Source organism: Triticum urartu, unplaced genomic scaffold (assembly GCF_003073215.2).
Source record: "Triticum urartu cultivar G1812 unplaced genomic scaffold, Tu2.1 TuUngrouped_contig_4401, whole genome shotgun sequence".
Classification (NCBI taxonomy): Eukaryota; Viridiplantae; Streptophyta; class Magnoliopsida; order Poales; family Poaceae; genus Triticum; species Triticum urartu.
This window is the reverse complement of record NW_024114988.1, coordinates 6,923-26,986: the sequence shown is the minus strand read 5'-3', so window position 1 is coordinate 26,986 and position 20,064 is coordinate 6,923. Positions and strand designations below refer to the sequence as shown.

General features: G+C 43.5%; 5 protein-coding genes across 5 annotated transcripts; 2 read left to right on the top strand and 3 right to left on the bottom strand.

Annotated features, from left to right (window-relative positions):
* Window positions 1-311: 311 nt before the first annotated feature.
* On the top strand, window positions 312-1,585 carry LOC125527773 (transcription factor WRKY45-2-like). The gene is made up of 3 exons (XM_048692289.1): window positions 312-662; window positions 742-849; window positions 922-1,585. The coding sequence occupies exons 1-3, from the start codon at window positions 400-402 to the stop codon at window positions 1,370-1,372; spliced, it is 822 nt and encodes a 273-aa protein (XP_048548246.1). The 5' UTR covers window positions 312-399; the 3' UTR covers window positions 1,373-1,585.
* A 328-nt stretch (window positions 1,586-1,913) lies between these two features.
* LOC125527768 (squamosa promoter-binding-like protein 10) lies at window positions 1,914-2,372 on the top strand. Its single transcript, XM_048692284.1, has one exon. The coding sequence runs from the start codon at window positions 2,029-2,031 to the stop codon at window positions 2,323-2,325; it is 297 nt and encodes a 98-aa protein (XP_048548241.1). The 5' UTR covers window positions 1,914-2,028; the 3' UTR covers window positions 2,326-2,372.
* A 1,734-nt stretch (window positions 2,373-4,106) lies between these two features.
* On the bottom strand, window positions 4,107-9,518 carry LOC125527769 (protein FATTY ACID EXPORT 3, chloroplastic). The gene is made up of 7 exons (XM_048692286.1): window positions 9,088-9,518; window positions 8,281-8,677; window positions 7,920-8,090; window positions 6,104-6,150; window positions 5,966-6,003; window positions 4,624-4,707; window positions 4,107-4,470 (listed from the first exon to the last, which is right to left on the bottom strand). The coding sequence occupies exons 1-6, from the start codon at window positions 9,328-9,330 to the stop codon at window positions 4,626-4,628; spliced, it is 978 nt and encodes a 325-aa protein (XP_048548243.1). The 5' UTR covers window positions 9,331-9,518; the 3' UTR covers window positions 4,107-4,470; window positions 4,624-4,625.
* Window positions 9,519-10,872: 1,354 nt separating this feature from the next.
* Window positions 10,873-13,054, bottom strand: LOC125527772 (glutathione S-transferase T3-like). Its single transcript, XM_048692288.1, has 2 exons — window positions 11,740-13,054; window positions 10,873-11,632 (listed from the first exon to the last, which is right to left on the bottom strand). Exons 1-2 carry the CDS (start codon window positions 12,121-12,123, stop codon window positions 11,237-11,239), a joined length of 780 nt encoding a protein of 259 aa, XP_048548245.1. The 5' UTR covers window positions 12,124-13,054; the 3' UTR covers window positions 10,873-11,236.
* Window positions 13,055-13,192: 138 nt separating this feature from the next.
* LOC125527771 (methionine--tRNA ligase, cytoplasmic) lies at window positions 13,193-19,323 on the bottom strand. Its single transcript, XM_048692287.1, has 12 exons — window positions 19,155-19,323; window positions 17,668-17,748; window positions 17,409-17,576; window positions 17,194-17,259; window positions 16,607-16,687; window positions 16,144-16,260; window positions 15,199-15,422; window positions 15,022-15,112; window positions 14,849-14,917; window positions 14,335-14,426; window positions 13,683-13,746; window positions 13,193-13,448 (listed from the first exon to the last, which is right to left on the bottom strand). Exons 1-12 carry the CDS (start codon window positions 19,233-19,235, stop codon window positions 13,344-13,346), a joined length of 1,239 nt encoding a protein of 412 aa, XP_048548244.1. The 5' UTR covers window positions 19,236-19,323; the 3' UTR covers window positions 13,193-13,343.
* Window positions 19,324-20,064: the final 741 nt, after the last annotated feature.

Below are 20,064 nucleotides of genomic sequence, written 5' to 3'. Positions count from 1 at the left end.
CTTTTTAAATGTACGCGGATAGCGTTAGATGTCCGGCTCTGCTTCTACGTTCGCGGACCGGTCCCGTCGGCTGATGAATATGGGAGGAAATTTTGGGGGTGAGTGTTGGAGATGCCCTTATCTCTTGGCCTCACTTTCTCTTCGATCGGCTGCAAAGGGAAAGGAAGGGTTGAGCTCCGAGAGTGGACTTAGCTGTCGCGTAGGTCGCTCGGCCGCCTTCCATGCCCCTTCCCCGTTGGTTCCCTCGTCCTAGGTTTCTGGTATAAAGCACGATCCGGCACGACCCGCTGATTCATTCGCACTCACAAGCTCAGACACCCAAAAGCCAAAAAAAGTTGGTGCACGTACTGTCCTTTTCTAGTGCGAAGTTCGAGCTAGCAGAGCAGAGAGACTCTCGCCATGGCGCTGGCCACCCCGACAGCCGTGGTGCTGGAGCTGATGACCATGGGGCAACAGTCCGCGGCGCACCTCGGGGAGCTGCTCCGAGCAGCGTCCCCGCCCGTGCGGGCCGAGCACCAGGCGCTCGCCGCGGAGATCCTCCGCTGCAGCGACCGGGTGATCGCCGCGGTGAGCGCGGGCGCCACCGATAAAAAGAGGAAGATGACGGACCCTGGCGCCACATCCTGCCATCTTCCCTCGGCCGCCATGCCGTCCAAAAGAAGGTGCGATAGTTCAAATGAAAGATTTCCTCCACCCTTTGCACGAGCATGAGGGTTTGACAGGTTGCCGTCGATTTCGCAGGGTACGTGCTGCGGAGGCGCACATAGAGGTCCAGGCGCACACGACGGCGGACGGGTTCGTGTGGAGGAAGTACGGGCAAAAGGACATCAACGGAAGCAACCACCCGAGGTACGTACAGTTGAAAGAAATGCCCCTAATGGTCGATCAGAGCATATCCTGACGCTATTTTGTTGCATGCAGGCTCTACTACCGCTGCGCGTTCAGCGGCGAGGGCTGCGCCGCGACCCGGCGGGTGCAGCGGTCGCAGGAGGAGCCCGCGGCGTTCGTGATCGCCTACTACGGCGAGCACACCTGCGGAGCCGCCTTCTGTCAGCAAAGGGCGGAGCCACTGCCTCCTACCGTCGTCGACTCAGGCTCAAACGCTTGGGGAGTCTTCGGTGCCGTCGACCGGAACAGGGGCTCGCCTCTGCTGCCGTCGCTCGGAGCCGAGCACAAGCACAGCGCCGTGCGCCGTCACGCCGAGGCGCCCGGTGACACGTCGCGGCGATGGTCGTCGCCGTCGTCCTCCTCGTCCTACTCCTCCGAGGTGGAACTTGGTGCTTCTCCTGTCGAGGGGTTCCTCGATGGCAACTTCGACTGGGAGTGGGAGACCGTCGTCAACTCGCTCAGCTTCGGCGATCTGCTTCACTAGAGCACAGTAGATTGCACGACCTGTGCACTGTTTAGTGGACAGATCTGGAGTACATCGGCTGTCGCAGTGTGACTAATGAGTAGTGATAATGTACGGGGGTGGGTGAGAGGTTCCAGCTGCAAGAGCTTGTGATGTAGAGTTGGCTAATCAAAATGGTTGCAATACTAAGCATTTGTTCAGCAAACGTAGTAGTTAATCAAATGGTTAAACAAATGAGGTAATAGCATCCGAGATCCACAAACTTGCACCGAATGTGATGTTTTAGTCCAAAACTTGCAAAATGTGACTGAGGACTCCACAAACTTGACACCCTATGTGATGTTTTGGTCCACAGCCATTCACAGCGTGACATGTGGCAGTCCAGAGGGTGGACCGGTCAGCTGTGGCAATTTTGCACAAAGGCCCCTGGCGTTCACTCGATTCAACGGTAAGCACGGCGACAACAACAGTAAGCTATAGCTAACATGCACGCACCTTTGCTTCATTTGCATCCTACCCAGTGCAATTGATCACCATTAACTACCTCTAATTAGTTCTTCCTTTTACGTACGATTCGAGCAGTTTTGAGCGCTACCAAGTCGACCATCTCGTCCAACACGAGCGCCATCAGCTGCCTGCAGCAGCACGACCAGAGCAAGGCGGCTGCGGCGAGGCCGATGACACTCACGCTCGGAGAGCCGCGGGAGAAGGACGGCCACCACCAGCAGCTCAACAGCGCCATGCAGCTCCACCACCACCATCAGGAGCAGCAGCACTTCATCACCTCGCTGCTGCACCAGAACAACAACGGCAACGGCAACAACAACATCCTGTCGTGCTCGTCGGCGTGCTCCAGCGGGTTGCCGTCTGCCGGGGCGGCCAACGGCGAGGTCTCCGACCAGAACAACAACAGCAACCACGGCGGCGGCAACAACAACAATAACATGCATCTCTTTGAGGTGGACTTCATGTAGACGACCGATCGACGCAGGTGAGCTTGGAGATCCCTACATGGAGTCATGGAGTGGTGTGTGCTCCAGCGGGTTGCCGTCTGCCGGGGCGGCCAACGGCGAGGTCTCCGACCAGAACAACAACAGCAACCACGGCGGCGGCAACAACAACAATAACATGCATCTCTTTGAGGTGGACTTCATGTAGACGACCGATCGACGCAGGTGAGCTTGGAGATCCCTACATGGAGTCATGGAGTGGTACCAGCCTAAGCCTAGCACTGTACCAACAGTGTCCTTTAATTAATTTGTGTGTAGGTAAAAAAAAGGAGAGCAAAAAGACCTTACGGGTATAGTCCATAGTCTCAAAGTGCTGAGATCAGCTAGCAAAGGCTGTGCAACCTAGCATGCTTGTGCTTGGCTCAAGCATGCGTATGCCTTTCTTTCAACTTTCTTTCCTGCAGTGCTCCTCCTATAGTGCTGCAAGCAAGCATGCCTTTCTGCCATTTTCTGTTTCAGTGAGGAAATAATGTTTGTGTTAGTACTCCCTCCGTTCCTAAATATTTGTCTTTCTAGAAATTTCAAATGATCACCACATACGAATGTATATAGACATATTTTAGAGTGTAGATTCACTCATTTTGCTCCGTATGTAGTCACCATTTGAAACCTCTAGAAAGACAAATATTTAGAAACGGAGGGAGTATTATTTTTTACCCTGTTCTTGATCTTTTTACTGTCTCCTTGCATTTAAGTTTTCGTGCTACATCTTATATCCTCTGCAGCTAATCAACACATTACACATAGAAAGGGGTGTGTAGCTAGCTCCAAGAGGATAGTTCAAAATTCACTGCGTGCCCAAAGCTTTAGCCAAGAGAGGTCCCAACTCACATTACTCGAGAATCTTTTCAAATCAGGCATTGCTAAGCTTTCAACCCTGACCGTTTTTACCGGCAAGGCAATGCAATGCAACGCATGCATGGAGTAGTAGTAGGAGTAATTCGAAGGGTTGGACCATGCATGCAAATGCTTGCTCTATTAACTGCGTGTCAAAATGGAGCCCTCCACGCCACAGATCCTGCCTGGGCACGTACGTACGTACACGAGAGGATCTACCTAGGCGTCTCGCTGCCCCCCGATACGACGTGGGACTGTAGCGGCCCGTCCTGGGATCTGGGGCGTTCATCTCATCGTACATGTGTATTTGGCGGTAAGCACTGCGGGTTGAATCGAGTGAACGTCAGGGGCCTTTGTGCAAAATTGCCACAGCTGACCAGTCCACCCTCTGGACTGCCACATGTCACGCTGTGAATGACTGTGGACCAAAACATCACATAGGGTGTCAAGTTTGTGGAGTCCTCAGTCACATTTTGCAAGTTTTGGACTAAAACATCACATTCGGTGCAAGTTTGTGGATCTCGGGTGCTATTACCTCTAAACAAATTGACAAAGTCGGCAATAAGTAAATACTAACTCCGTCCTGGTTTATTGGTCCTCTTAGTATTTTGGGCCAAATTTTGACCATGGATTTAATTGATAAAATGTTAATGCATGTCATAAAAAATAGCATCATTAAAAACTATGTTCGGATATGAATCCAATGATATAATTTTTTATGACATGCATTAACATTTTGTCAATTTAACTTAAATTTATGGTCAAATTTTGGCACAAAATATGAAGAGGACCAATATACCAGAACGGAGGTAATACAGTACAATACAATCTAGCAAACATTAAGCAACAAAAGATAGCATGTGGCTGTCACTGCCAAACTGTTACCCTCAGGCCAAACAGCAACACACTGAGCGAGACAAACCGATTTTCAGATTTCACTGGATATTCAATGTGTTACAACTACGTTGCATAAATAAAGAACATGAATGATGAACAGATTGATACATACTAGAGACCTTCAAGGGTCATTCCTTATTCTGCTTATGCATCTATATTACACGAGGAAAGGAACAAAGGTGAGGGGCGAGTGTGCGAGGCAAGTCTTGTAAGTCCAGGTATCACTGTATAGAGCCACTTCAGAGTTCAGACACCACAGAGTGTGCCTGAGTTGAAGGCTGATGAAAGAAGGAAACCTTAAGGCGAAGGGTCACCATCAATCTTCAGAACCCAAATTTCCGCGGTCATATGATTCATCCATGTGTGTTGTATAACCTAGAGAAGTGTTGTGCCGTGAGATATAGAGCAATTTAGTTCAATCATTTAAGGCACATATGGTTTAGCTAGTTCAGTATCCAAGTGCATATACTATACAACATACACTGGTTTATACAAAAGGATCTTTAGGTGAAACAAGTGAGGTGTTACCATTAGTTATCTGAACTGCTCTCGGTGCTACCTTTGTGGCCACCAGTCACAATGCGATGAATGTAAAAGGTCGCCACCATTCCACTGCAGCACAAATAAAAAATATATAAATATTGTGCATGTTTTTCGTGGTCCAACTCAAAATAGCTCTAGTGGCCTTTGCAAACAAGCATAAAGTGTTCTCTAAATGAAGTACGCAAATAGCCAACTTAATTGCTGAAAGAAAATCTCCAAAAAATCAGACCGCCTGCAAATTAACAAAATGCTGATTTATTTGGACATAGGTGTCAAACTTCAACCTTCTATGTTTTAATATATTTAGATTGGGCAATCATATGTGCTGATTTGTCTAGAAAGTACTTCCATAGTATCATAGCATTATTTGATTCAACAAATAGAACAGAATAGAAATTATGGGTCATTGTGTTTTGAAGAGCGCGTAAATGTCCAAAATACCAAAATTGGGGAACTAGAGGAGCTCGCCCACCCTCGTCCTATCCGCAGGGTGTCACATTTCTACCTAACAACATACAGTTAAGGGAAGGAACTTCACCCCTTAACACGTTTTTAGGGGGAACTAGAGGAAGAACTAGAGCTACCAGACATTTTAGACTTTTAGTTGACGGGGGGGCTAGTACATATCCAACTAGTATTATTTGACAGCAATTTGTGTCTAATGCTTGACATCAACTATGTGATAGATACTTCCACTAGCTCCATCCTTCTGTTTAAAGGAAACATTCATCACATTTGGGTTGATAATTGTGCAGGTCTTGCACTATAAGACACATTCAAAGTGTAGTAGGCAAACTCAAGGAGTCAAGGGCGAAAAAAGATGAAAATGATGTATTCACCAGTTTCTTTAGTAATCATCAGCTTCTTGTTCACACCTTACAAGTATAACACTATAAAACTACTGAGGTGGTACTAACAGAAGAAGGGAAAAAAGAGGATTTCTAACAGATCAATGAGAAGTGTCGCCCTGTCAAGGGATTGCAGCAGAGGCAATTAATATGGTTTCGGAAAGAACTATGTGGTACAGTGGTAGTACAGTAAAAATGAGAGGTGGTCTATTGCGGAGCACAGGTTGCCAGAAAGGTTGAATGCAAAATTGCAAATAGGTGAGAATATCCACCAAGGAAAAACTGTATACTGTGTAGAGCCCTTGTAGCCACGCGAACAAGCCATTTTATGCAGTCTTGCAGGTATATACGCACAGGTAGAGGAACATAAAAGGAAGCGACGTAGTTCATGACAATAACTGTTTATATATCACTATATGTTTTTCTGATTCTAGAATGAAAGTATTCCTAGCAAGTACAAGGATTAAATGTGTACTGACCTGAGAAGGACCACGAAAACATTTGGAAACCACCCATGCTGCACACGCACAAAATTCAATTAAATCCTGGCATTGCTAAAAGGCGGAGGTGGAAGCTATCACAGTAGTAATACAATTTGAGCCAAATTAGAAACCTACCCGGAAGAAAACTGACAAGTCCTTGAAGAAGATAACGCTTGCAATAGCTGCATGCCACAAGTCAAGTATGTTGGAATTTTGCAAGTTATTAAAGGAATAACAAACCCATAACTTATCAGAGCTCAACTGATAACTTCATCTTGAGACTATTACTCAATGTGCAACTAGAAATTGAGCCTCACTAGTGTTACACGGTCAAATACAAGTCAATATAAATAATCAGATATATGAATCATACAAGAAGTGCATTACATTATCAATATGAACAGTTGAAACCTTGGAGGCTCAACTTGAATCTAAATTCCATCATTAATATATGTCCAATATTTGTATGCGTTATGGAACTCAACTTGAGTCTAAACTCGATGTGTGCTATGTGTGGAAACTCCCAAACAATCTCAAAATAATAGTGGATATAGCCGCAGCACCCATAGTCATGTAAAAAAAGAGAAATCAAGATCAAACAGAATCACATCCTCAAGATCAAAAAAAAATCTGCATGAAAAACACTAGCCACTGTACATGCAGAATTTGTCTTTTCTTCAGATCTTTCAGAAGTGATCAATTTTAACACCAAAATTGCATGTGGCCATAAGATACCACCTACTCTATGTTTACAGCATTGTTTGACAACTTCAGAAAAAAAAACATGCGGCTTTCTTTACACTTGGTTGTGTTTCATTTGGTATTTGCCTTTCAAATATATTTACTATCATTACTGAACTGAACATCAGCTCCAGTAGACAGCAAAAACAATTTTATTGTACTATGGAAAATGTCAAAATAAGTAGTGAGATCTTCTTTTTTGCATGGACCAATTATCAAAGTTAACTGTTTACGCATAAGCAACAATGATCGGTCAAGTTTGCAGAAATAACAAAAGCAATTCTTAAAATCCATTTCAACAGAAAAAAAAACTGAAATCCAGATATATTTAGGGCCTCTTTGATTCACAGTATTCGCAAAATGCAGGAATAGAAAAAACGCAGGAATAGAGTGCCATGCCCTCTTGTATCCTACAGGATTAGCAGACTACAGGAATTTGAATGGAAGAGTGTTTGATAGCACAGAAAAAACAAAGAAATTCTACCAAGAGGTTTGAGTGGATGGAAATTTTCCTCTAAAATGTAGTACAAATTAATCCTATGGAAAAATTCCTAAGGATACCAATACTGAGAATCAAAGGACCACCGTAGGAAAAAAAATCCTAAGGATCCAAATCCTTAAAAAATCCCATGGATCTCCTTTGGATCAAAGGAGTTATAGTTGCAACAATATCATGCTGGAATACTGGATTCCTGTTGATTTACTTTTAACTAATCTGATTGGATTTTATCGGAAGCTGTCAAATTTAGATAGAGGACATGAGAAGCCTGATGAAAATATTCTTCTATTCGCATGGAAGTCCAAAGCTATTTTGCAATACCCATAGAATTAATAGCTGGAAGCAGTCACCTATTTGCTCTCAGCAGAATTGTGATGGGTCTGATAGTATGCATAACAAAAACTGATACATATCACCTCACTCAACAAATGCAAATAAGCACAACAACATAAAACACCTAGATAGACAAAACAAATAGATCAGTTGAAGAGCAATCTTCTGAACTCAATACATCACAAACAAATGTACTCCTATTTTACTTCTCTTTTCTTTCATTCTGTTTTTCTTAACTTTGCCAACATTAAAACCATGTCACATAAGTATACACATAATACGTACTGGCAGAAGTAGCTATGCCAATGCCACTTCAATCATGAAATAGGGGGAAATAAAATCAAGCAAGGAAAATAATGTGAGAAGAAATGAACTAACCAGCTTGCCCTTTCAGCAGAAGACGAGGCTGACGACCGCCTGCTCTTTGTGATCTCAAACTTGAGATACCCAGAGCCAACAGTGCAAACCCAAGGACAAAACCAAAGCGAATTGCAGATGTGCTTCCAGTTAGCATGAAGTTAAGGAAACCTCCTACAGTAAGAAAGGTACCTACAAGAAGTAATACAGTTCCATTAATACTATTCAATTGCAGCCCTAACATAGCAAGGCAGCACCAAACTGCCTACATAACTGATGATCTAACAAAGCCATTTCCTGCATGAGTCACATGTTCGTCAACTTGCAGCATGAGTATAACTTAGATAACTAGAAATGCTACCAACATAATGCCTTTACATACCAAATGAAATGCCGACATGATAATCCTTATACTCTGATGGTCCATTGAGGTTGCCAACTGCATTGATTGTCTCGGTGATATCCTTGATAGAATCTGGGGAGTTCTTAGCTGCCAGCTGTAGATATTCCTGCCCCTCCTCACCAACCTCTGCAGCGATGATGGTCAGGTCCTTTTGTGCTTTATCTGCCTGGATCCTTAGCTTCTCCGAGGCCTCTAACAGCACCTCCCTCGCCCTCTTGGAGTAGACATCATATGCCTGCGTTGTCAGGGCCTGCATTCGGATGGCCTCGGCCTTGAACTGCTTGAGCATTTCCCTCCACACCTCCTGGGCCTCCTCCGGCTCTATTTCAATCTTCTCTGTTTCCTTTTCCTTGTCATCACCCAATTCTGAACTCATCTGAATTCAGCAGACAAAATAACTTGTAAACTTAGCATAATTTGACATCACAGTTCAGCCAAGGAATACGGTATTTAGCACACAGAAACATCGTCAAAAGACCTCAATGCGCTAACAGAAACACCGCTGCAAATATCTCCCATTCGGCACACGAAAAGAATATACTCGCACATTATCCTCAATGCACTCCACGGAGCGAAAATTGTAAAGGCGCGCAGCGATTATTTCAGCCCGTGCGTCGCGAGAGGAAAATAAAATAAAGGGTTAGAAATGCGGGTGAGGTGACCAGCTACAACCTAGCAGATCAGATAGGCAGGGGCGGAAGGAACACGCCTCAGAAGTCAAAACAGGGCATCACCACCGGAAACAGAATAAACAGGGGAAGGATCTCGGAGAGAGCGGGCACTCACCGGTTCCTCCCCCGCGAGGGCGGCGACGAAGCGGCGAGAACGGGGGGCGGCCACTCCAGCGGCGAGGCGAGCGCCGCCCGAGAGGGCCCGGAGCGAGGCGTCCAGTCGGGCACGGCGGTCGGGGGAGGAGCGCGCGAGGCGCAGGAATGGGGAGGAAGCGAGGGGGCGGAAGGCCGCGCGGGCGGTCGGGTTGGGGCCCGCGAGCGGGGAGGAGGCGGCGGCGTGGAGGAGAGAGGCCGCCATGGGAGGTGGGGCGCTGCGGTCCTCGGGGAGGTGGGAGGAGAGGGGAGGGAGGGTGGCGCGGGGTAGACCGTAGACGAGACGGCGGAGGCGGACGGCACGAAGGAAATGGGGGCGGAGGATGGAGGAGTTTGGTGGGGTTTCTTCGGGGCTTTTGTTTTGGAGAATCGGTGGGGGACGGGTGCTGTTGTGCTTGGTTCCGTTGCGTTTGCGTGGTGCTTGACCGCTGCGGGGATTTTGCTACAGATTCGTTTCCTTTTCCTTTTCTTTCCTTTTCGGCTTTCGTAAGCAGGCAGCAGGGTGCTGAAGTGAGATTGAGATCCGAGGAGACATGCCGTCCATCCAATGTTCAACCAGGGGGTGATTGTAAATCTCACACATGGTATTGGTACATGGATGTGTGCCCAAATTTGTATGGAATGCGAGTGCGGTTAGAGTTACCGAATAGCTGTGTGTTTGCATCGAGCACGTGTAATCTGGAGTGTAAAGTTAGCTGTAGATAATCAAACTGTAATTAACGAAACATGTATGCAGTGATACAGATCACGAGATCGAACAGTCTAATCGCATGTGGTAGAGATGGCCAAAACCATCTGTGATAGGTGATCGAAGATGTCGTTAGAGTCTCGGTGGGTTCCTTATCGATTATATCATGTCATTTTAATACATAGGGGGGAGGACTCGAGTAAGGGCTCTGGGAGGATGTATGAGCTATTGAGCAGATGGCGTCGACCTACCCTTGGCCTGGTCTTGTAAAAGGGACGAGAGCTAGGGTTTTACAAGGGCCCTAGCCGACCTCGCCATGGGAGCTTCGTGGCTTGCACGCCAAGATCATGTTTCTTCCTGAAGCCGGGCCCTGGATTGATCGATGGGCTAGGGCTAACACCAGACTCCTGGCCCCTGAGGCCAACCCAATGTTAGGCTTCCCAGCCGACGAGTCGCCCACGGTATACTGTATTTGTCAACTAGTTGAACGCCGGTCTTAGATTTCTAAAGAGTGGAATCTGAGCTAGATTTCAAGAAAGGTCATGTACAAGATGATCTAGAGAATGAAGAAAACGACGACACAACATGATCTTCTATCTATTGTGTGACACTTAAGTTGTCGGTGAGTGTGAGCGATAGAAGTCATGCACTTTTTTTATAGTCTCTGAGAAGCAACTGAAAAACAATGGCAATTTGACCAATATCGGGTGTGCATGGGAGGAGAGTACCATGCGGCATATGAGACGTGTAGCCACATAGAGCATACCAATGCACAGTCAATGTGTGGTGTACTATTGTTAGAGCATGTCTAATAGAGCTCTCAAAAACTCAACCTTCAAAATCAGTTTGAGGGCTGAGAAAATGTCGTTTTGAAGGCCAAAAATCCCTGGCGCAAATCAGTGCCCTCAAACCAACCCTGTTTTGAGGGTTGGTTTGAGGACACTGATCTACGCCTCGGCCTTCAAACCCTCAAAACTGGACAGCAACATAAATCACTTCAAATTTGCAAATGATCATCATCACAAACATGAAACAAACTTGTAAATCATCATCATCACATAGTAAATCCCATGGACATCATAGCAAAATATACAACGTGCAAATGATCATCATCACATAGTCATCAGAGACATCATTTGCAAAACATAAAACATACGAACAACTTCAAGCACCGGTGAAGTTGTCCACACCTCCATCGCCTCCACCACTCATCGGAGACTCACCTCGGAGAGTAGACAACGCACCACCACCAGCACCATGCAGTAGCCTCTTCCTCTCGGCGATGTTCTCCTTGTACTCCTTCCACCACGCCAATTGCTCTTCATCCATGTCCTTTCTAGACATCATCATGTGCTCCTTCTCCTCAGCCATGAGCTCCTTCCATGCTTTTGCTTCCTTGAGCTTGATCATCATCTCCTCCATGTCAGCCTTGCGCTTGGCATCTTCTCGCCTTTACTTCCAATTGTGCAAGTTTCACCTCTTTCTTTCTCTCGGTGATAATAAGCTTTGCCTCCAATGCCTTCGCCGCCAATGCCTCCTTTGACTTGATCATTTGATCAAGCTTTTCCTTCAAGCTTGATGCCTCCGCTTCCATCTTCATCCTCTCTTTTGCCTTCTTGGTTCCCCCGGGCTTGTCATGGTTTCTTCTTTCTTCATCACTATCATCCATTTTTAGCATATTCGATTTTTTCGATGCACTCTCTTGATCCCTCAATTTCCATTTGTCAAGATGTTGGAGCAATGCCCAACAATGCATGAATGGGAAGGATTTGCCCTTGGAACCGGCCATGTCCTTGTACCTCAAGTCGGCATATTTCTCCTAAGACATATCATCATTGGAAGCATATGAAAATCACAACCAAGCATAACCAACAAGTAAATAAAGCATGAACCAACAAGTAAATAAAATATGATATTTGTACTCACATAATCACTCTCAACACAGCCACTTGGGGGTTGATCCCTCACTTGATCCATAGCCGCACTCCAACGAGCACAAGCAGGTTTCATCAACTCCCACCGGCCTTGAAGCGATCGGTAAGAACGAGCTCTCAATGTGGCAATCTTGGGTTTCATCTTACAATACTTGTCCTCAATGCGTTGCCAATAACGTTTCCCGGTTTGATCGGTGCCGGTGACCGCATCCAAGCCCACTTGCGACCAAGCCTTGACCAAGAGGACATCCTCAACCTCCGTGTAGTTCGCCGTGCGAATTGGCCTTCGAGCACCACCTCCCGCTTCAAACATTTCCTCTCCGATCTCAGTGACATCTTCATCTTCAGTGCGACACACCAGACAAACGCCATACATAGTTAAATAGATCGACGATGAAGTCACAAAAGACAAAAATAAGAGCGGAGACGACGACACATGCCGATGATGTTTGACTTTTGAGGTGTGACAACACGAGGCGTAGACCTAGAGTGTGGTGGCACTGAGGAGGCTTGTAGCTCCAAACACATCCATGGTGCCGGTCAATTCAAAATGATACATCCGAGTACTTCAGTCGATGGATGCATATAGCGATGTACATATTCGTAAAGTGGAGTTCGTTGGAATGGATACCATGATTTCTCAAAGAAGGGTACATTTTTCAGGTCATGAGGGTCAGCTCCAGTTCTTCTGGATGTAGGAACCAGTAAAATGATGCCAGAGGTTGCTATTTGCGTGCGTTCGCCGCTCTTCGAGCACATGGAAGCACCGTATGTGAATATTTTCTCCCAGACGTGGCGCAGGCACCATGTCAAGAGCAAAACCAACGTGGGCGCAAATGGATGGTTGCTTGATGACACCAAAAGAAGACATACCAAAGCACGCCCAGTGCTGGTTGCTCGGACATGGCAAAAGATCGCAACTGAACTACATTCAGCTTCTAGGCTAAACTTCGTATGACGGTTGCGGCCAAAACCTAGGAATCAAGGACTCGATGTGTTCCCCTGTGTGCGAGAAGGGCAAGTTTTGATCAGATTCCAAACAATACTTTGCCACGGAGAGGGGCAAGATGCAGGTCAGGCAAAAGGAGCTCCAAAAGGAAGAAGTATTGGGCCAAAAAAGAGAGGAGGAACTCGATTCCCATGGCCTCATGCAAACTCTCCAGCGAAGCAAGGTATTGCTTGCTCTACTAAAGATGCAAGTACTTTTTTTTTGCGAATGAAAGATGTAAGTACTTAACTGCTTCAGATCACTTGGTCGTCTCTAAACAGCTACAGGTTTATTGTGGATATGCCGTTGCACAATTATAGAGCAATAATAGTTAACTGGAACCACGGTTAAGAAAACTGAGCAAACCCATTCTCAGCACACAGGACCGTGCACTCGGTTGATCACCTTTTGCGCAATAATATCATCAGGGCCATTTCCCCCTTTTTGCGCATAGACAAAACAAAATTTGTTTTCAGATATTATAAGTCAAGAACTGACAACTCTGTTAACATTCAGTAACATTTAATATGGGCATTACGACAAAATGGTACATCCCATTTGTTTTAGTAGCACACCAATGTTTGAAATCAGCATGTTTAACGAGTTGCTCACTTAACATCCGCATTCGGAACTGAGGATCTACATGGACCAGCTGATGTAGTGAATGGTACCCCTCGGAATGTTGCAATTCCATTCTCGTCGGTACGGAGATGCTGGATTACATAATAAAAAGTTATTTGTTAATTCATTCAATGCATGCAGAGTAACTATGCAATAGAATTCAGGAAGGCCTTTCTATATTTCATGGCAATAGAAGGGTAGGTTCTCCAAGGAATGACAAAACTGAGTCGCATTTACTCAAATCATGCTGAATGGCCAACCTTTGATCACCATAAGGTGAAAAATAAGTGAGATAACATCAAAATTGGGCATCGATAAATGCTTACCGGTGTTATCTTGTCCAACTGTTTCTTCTTTGGGTTTAGAACATCTTCTGGCTTCCCATCAAACCTAGAAAATTTGGAAAATTAGAAAACATAACAGTTTTGCTAAAGCACATCTAGATGTGCTATAAGTATCGCACATCTAAGTCCTATATCATTGATTTTACACTAAGATTTGTGCAAGCATTTTCTTTTGTCTTTTTTTCCTTTTTCTTTCTAGTTTGATTGAGCACTTAGATGTGCAATAACTAGGGCACATCTAGATGTGCCCTAGACAGATGCAGATCAAATAGGAACCAAATAACTGCAAGGAGACAATTGAGCAAAATTTGACATAAGTGTTAAAACTAAAACATTTTGTTTCGCAGGTGGCCACAAGCGCAGATATTCCTTAAAACTAAAAAACTACCTAACATATCAAATTGCACTTCCAAATATTGTTATTCGGACCAACATATTTTGCAACAGCTTACATATCAACCACCAGAAGTCCAGAACTGCATACTAAATGGCATACCAGATACGTCATAGCTATGGATACAGATAAGAAAACCGAACATAGTAAAAGCTCTATAGAAGTGCACAAACACGCCTTTATAAAATGGGACCCCTTATAAATTGTATAAATTCGTCATTTACAACATATGATTCTTACCCAGCAAAAGAAATGCGCTCTCCAAGCTTGGCTCCTTCCGGAGGAATCAAAGGCTCCACGACTGTATGATCTTTATTTGAAGCACACAAGACCTGGTAATATGTTTAATTTAGAACATGTCGAAAACAAAATTTCGTTTACAGTTTGGACTGAGGGTTGACAACATCAGAAGTCAAAGACAAACACAATGGTAAGGGTTTCACATCATAAATTTATCATTGTTCCACTTCAGATACTGTAACTACATGGTAAGGGTTTCACATCATAAGTTCATTTCAAAATAGTTTATCATTCTCTTCCATGAGTTATAGTGATAATTTTAGAGTCTATCAGTATGAGGTCTAGTAATATGCACATGCCTAGTGAGTTAGCAGTGCACAGCAAGGCTTGCCTGGAGCTTGCGTTTCACCACAGTAGTATTTTGGGGAAAGATGGTAAACAAATTAATAGCCAAAATTCAAGAAGCTTTGCTTAGGGATAGAACACAATTACAATAGGATGCAACAGAGCATACCAATCCAGCAGACATTACATCCCGCAGCTTCCCAGGCTTCACATTCGTGATCAAGACAACATGGCGATTCTTCAAAAGCAAGGGCAAATATTTACATCAGAACACAGAATCATGTATAAGAGAGAAAAATGAACAAGAATCATTCAAGTTCATTGCTGCTGTTGACTACTTACAACAAGTTCATCTGGGCTGAAGAACTTCGCAAGACCACTAACAACTTGACGCACATTGCCATCTCCCAAATCTATCTCCTCCACCAGAAGACTGCAAAGATAACCAGTTGGAATGTCAGAAAGAAGACTGACAAATAAACAGAGGACCTTTTTACAGGTGTTGGAAATTTATTGTACCTGTCAGCTGATGGGTGCTTCCATGCTTTGCGAATAACGCCGACCTGTATATTCAGGATACTAACACTGCACTCAGAATCCTTTTCTGCACTTTTCTGTGGAGCTTTATCTGCAGCTGCCTCTGTTGCTTTGCCGGCAGTTTTCTCTTGGACTTTCTTTTTATCCCCAGAAGGTTTGTTGTTTTTGGCAGAAGCAGGATTTGCCTTATCCCCAGGGATCTTATTCTGACAAGAATCAACACAGCAAAGAAACTCACCAACTAATAGAAAATGACATATTGTACAAGAAATAAGTTCTGATAATGGTGTACAAACATGAAAATCAACACCACAACAAACAACAACAACAACAACAACATGAAAATCAACACCGCTATGCAGAAGTTGTACTCCCTCCGATAAGTGTTGCAGTTTTGAACTAAGGTTAGTTCAAAACTACGACACTTATTAATGGATCGGAGGGAGTACATAACCAAACATTTTAATACTTACAGTCTTTCATGTTCTCTGGTGTATTGCACAAGTGGCTACATGAATCAGAACAAAGGGTATGTTTAGTTTGGTGCCCAAATTTGCTCGACCAAAATTTTGGCAGCCTATGATATTCTGGGTCTTGCTTGTTTAGTTGCCAAAATATTGGCTGCCCATGAAAGCTAACCTGCTCTCCTTCCATTAATATCTTGCCAAAACTTTGGTCAACAAAGGGTCAAGTAGTCTGATAGTATTACCGGTCTTTTGGGCAGCCAATGGCTGGAAAAAATTAATAGGCCTATGATATAGCAATAGCATCAACCAAACATATCCTATAGTTTACCATGCATTACTAAGGCCAGAAATGCAGTAAAATGGTAAAGTTCCAGCCAAATCTTCACAGCACGATGTACCACGAGTGCCTTCTACAAATAATAACAGTCCAGAAATATCAATAACTAATGTGGATCAGTACCTCCCCTGCAGCCTTTTTGGAGTCAGCAGCTCCATCTGACTTATCCGCAACCTTCTGTCCTGCAACAGCTTTCTTGGAATTTGGTTCACCATCTCCTTTATCAGCTTTCTTTGGGTGCTGTCAAGTAGAATTAAGAAATGGTATGGTTATTTTTATGATTTAAACATAATCATTTTGATAGACATTTTGAGGATAGTTGAAAGAAACAGTGTATCAGTGATTTATCAATTCTCTGAAGATTAATGTTTTCGCACTTTAGTAGTACTAACAACAGTATAGTATTGGTTAGATTCTACAAATGTAAACAAGCACTTATTTAGCAGATCAAGCACAAATTTGATCTTGTAACACAGTAATTAGCAACAGCATGCTACAGGGATAATTTCCCATACAGTTTTATATGAAGTAAATTAATTTAGAAGGAAAACATAAAATACTTCCAGATCACCAAAAAATTACTTACAGAAGGTGCAGGTGCAGGTGGGTTGAAGATAGATTTGGTCAAGTTTATCTTTTGCAGCATCGTACCAAAATCAACAACATTCTGCATCAAGCAGTAAATTCACATGAGATGATATAAATGCCTGACAATGTGGGCATAATATTAACAACAATCTGGTATTTATTTTTTAGAAGAGACTCCCACCAGCATAAAGCTATGGTTATAAAATGATACTAAAATAACTGCCCAGCTACAAATTACAATATAAACCATGAGTTAGTGTCGAAAGGTGTAAAAGCCAGTTTTACGGAAGTGTGCTGGGTAGGCTTCAAATATCAGATAAAATTGATAGTTGAAAACATGGCTATTTCCAAGATCTGGTCCAGTAATTTCAGATATGAGATTAAAATGACATCATTGAATGGGCATAGTGACTGATAAGAAATGAGACGGAAAACATTGGAGATGTATTTAGTTCTGTGTTGGCAAGAAACTCAAATCTATATGGATTTGATTCTTTGATTCTAGAAGAGATGGTGTGTACAGCCCACAGGAACAAGATAAGACAAAAAATAGATGCCATTATAAAAAAAAGATCCATCTCAAACCTGAATGTAGTCCATCCACCGCAATATATTTGGATATTTCTGCAACTCACTGTCACTAAGATGACACTGAAAAAAGCAATGTACAATTAGAACTTGGGGAAGTAAATGTCTGAAAAGGCATATCTATTGAGTAGTAAGACAGTGACCACAAAAATACATCCCAAATGAAGATATGACGGTGTTCATGTAAATGGGTAAAGTTATAACATACATACCATGAAAACATGCACGGTTGCAAACACAATAATGTCCGCCGCTGATGGTTTGAAACCAGCTAATAGTACCGACATCTGGGACAAATGTTGATTCAAATTACCAAGTAACGCATGCTGTTCTCCATCAGTTAGAACAAAATTGCTGGAGAACTCAACCCACTTCTTGACCTACCAATGAAGAAAAGGAGATTGTGTAAGAGTACATAAGCAGTAGTGAACAGAATTAATGTACATTGCACATACATGCAAAAACAGTTACCTCATCCTGCGGTGAGGTCACGATATGTGAGAATAGGCTCGCAATATCATTCTCCTTGACAAGTGTACTGGATATGCTATTCTGTAATATTCAGCAGATAAATTAGCAACTGTTTCTAGCAATAAAACTCCATGCAAATAAAGCTTGATAAGAGTGAGAAGGGCAAAATTTGTTCATAAGAAGTAGCAAATTACGAAAGATAACACGGTCATTGTTTTAAGGCGTCCTGCCTTGGACGCTTAGGCGATAAGGCGCCCGGGCAGCACCTTACAACTATGCCCGCCTTAGGCGCTTAGGCGTCGCCTAGGCGCTAGAGCGGGTGGTGCTCGCCTTAGGTCGCCTTACCGCCTTAAAAACAATGATCACGGTACATAGTACGCATCAAAGTTTGCACATTGTGCACTACACATGTTGGTCCAGGGACCAGGGGTACCCAAAATAGAAGTCATCCCTAAGTTACTCAATTAGTGCCATATCAGACCATGGCCAGCCACCAGAAGAAAAAAATGAGGCAAATGTTTTGAACAAGAGAATACACTACTCCATAAAAATTAAGATATATGACAGAGACTATGCCAAGGAGCAAGGGCATATGCTGCATGTGGTGAAGGCCTCTTTACATCTAAGTATCAAAAATATTGGAGGTCCAGTGTTTCAAGCTTCATCTTTGCAACAAAACTATTGAACTCAGTATGTTCTAGCCATGTGCCAGATGGTAGCCACAGAATATGATCTAACTAGGCTACTCAATTCCTTGTCACATTCTTGGCAATCAAACAAGCACCTTTCAGCGATTAGTATAACAAGCATAAGAACAAGAATGTTCTGTTCCAACCCGATTGATAACAATTACTCCGTAACCAGAGAGAAGTACGCAGCCATATTAACTAGGATATTTAGCGCGAAAGATGTATGTTGGATGTCTATAGCTCTTGCATATTAACATATGTTTGACCAAATATAGTTCTACCTCTTTATCTTGCACAAAACATACGAGTAACTTGACATTCTGAACTTATTTAGACAACTCACTTATTTAACAAATTATGTATTCCGTAACGTATTATTTTTGCACAGCAAAACAATCTCGATAGCAAAACGGACCCCTAACGGGAGAATCTTCATAATATAACAGGTATTATTCAGGCCCCTAACTGATCCAGCAATTTAACTGTAGGTAACTTAGATATCTTCACTTTCCCCAACCAAATCATGTATAAAATCGCCATGCCTAAATTCCACAACGCAGCATAATAACAACATGAGATTTAAGCCACGATACTATGCAAACTTAATTATCGGTGAACTAACCATTCCCAGAGCCCCACAAATCTGCAATTAAAAAATCTCAGCCCGCGCCTGTAAGAATGAAAATCACGCCCACATGACTAGTAAACAGCAAACACGGAACACTATCGCTCCGAGCCTCCGAAGCAACAGAAATCAGAACCCAAAGGTTTTAAGAGTGGAAGAATGGAGGGGCTAACCGGATCGAGGTTCAGGTGCTTGCAGAGCGCGTACGACATGGCCTGCTTGCTCTGCGTGAAGTCCGCCGCCGCCGCCGCCATTAGCAGGTCGAGCTTTTTTCCACGGACAAAGGAGTGATAGGGGAAGTGGAGAAGAGGGATGGTTTAGGGTCTAGTCATTTTGGGCCGCTGGTCCCTTTTTCCTATGTTAAATTTGGACTGTACTGACGCTTTATTTTTATGGGCTCAGAATATCCTCATGGGCCTTACCAAATGATGGCCCACGCGCGCACCGTGCATGGGCCGGAGCAGCACGTAACATGACCGAGCGGTGTGGATAGCAAAGCAACAGCTGGACGTGAATGCTTTTTCTTTTTTTGGAAAAACTAGCACCCACACGTGTGGCATCTTACACATCGCCCACACACTTTCATCACCACTCATTTTGCCACGTAGAAACAGATGACATCAGCAGAAATCTTTTTGTTTTTGGCTTAAAAATGTTTTATCTCCTAATTAAAAAATCAAAATAAAAATCCGTTTTCATCATTAAATCCGTCTTGACGAGATCTTCAAAACTGGACCCCATGTTGATATGTTTCGATGAAAAAAAATTGCCCAAGTCATGATGTTTACACTATAGTTGCCATAATGTTTAAACTAAAGTTGCCATGTGGCAATTTTAATTTTTTATGATTGTAATTCTAGTACTTTAACCATGAAAATTATTTTTTGTATGAACCATGACAATTTTAAGTGCATGTATCATGGCAATTTTAGTTTATGGTTCATGGCAAGTCTAGTTTCTTAATTTCCTGATTTATAATATATCAAAATTTACTTTTAAATGTAGAAGAAAATAGCTGAAACATGTCATGGCAATTTCAGTGTAAACATCATGTCAATTCATGTGCAATAGATATGGCAACTT

Coding starts and splice junctions, on each gene's coding strand:
- LOC125527771 (XM_048692287.1), bottom strand. CDS start 19,235: ATGGCGGCGGCGGCGGCGGACTTCACGCAGAGCAAGCAGGCCATGTCG. Junction 16,688..17,193: donor GGTGGATGGACTACATTCAG/GTTTGAGATGGA, acceptor TGCTTGATGCAG/AATGTTGTTGATTTTGGTAC. Junction 15,113..15,198: donor AAGCACCCATCAGCTGACAG/GTACAATAAATT, acceptor TTATCTTTGCAG/TCTTCTGGTGGAGGAGATAG.
- LOC125527773 (XM_048692289.1), top strand. CDS start 400: ATGGCGCTGGCCACCCCGACAGCCGTGGTGCTGGAGCTGATGACCATG. Junction 663..741: donor GCCATGCCGTCCAAAAGAAG/GTGCGATAGTTC, acceptor TCGATTTCGCAG/GGTACGTGCTGCGGAGGCGC. Junction 850..921: donor AACGGAAGCAACCACCCGAG/GTACGTACAGTT, acceptor TGTTGCATGCAG/GCTCTACTACCGCTGCGCGT.
- LOC125527772 (XM_048692288.1), bottom strand. CDS start 12,123: ATGTATGGCGTTTGTCTGGTGTGTCGCACTGAAGATGAAGATGTCACT. Junction 11,633..11,739: donor GCTGTGTTGAGAGTGATTAT/GTGAGTACAAAT, acceptor GATATGTCTTAG/GAGAAATATGCCGACTTGAG.
- LOC125527768 (XM_048692284.1), top strand. CDS start 2,029: ATGACACTCACGCTCGGAGAGCCGCGGGAGAAGGACGGCCACCACCAG.
- LOC125527769 (XM_048692286.1), bottom strand. CDS start 9,330: ATGGCGGCCTCTCTCCTCCACGCCGCCGCCTCCTCCCCGCTCGCGGGC. Junction 6,151..7,919: donor TCTGCTGAAAGGGCAAGCTG/GTTAGTTCATTT, acceptor TGTGGCATGCAG/CTATTGCAAGCGTTATCTTC. Junction 4,708..5,965: donor GTTTTCGTGGTCCTTCTCAG/GTCAGTACACAT, acceptor TTTGTGCTGCAG/TGGAATGGTGGCGACCTTTT.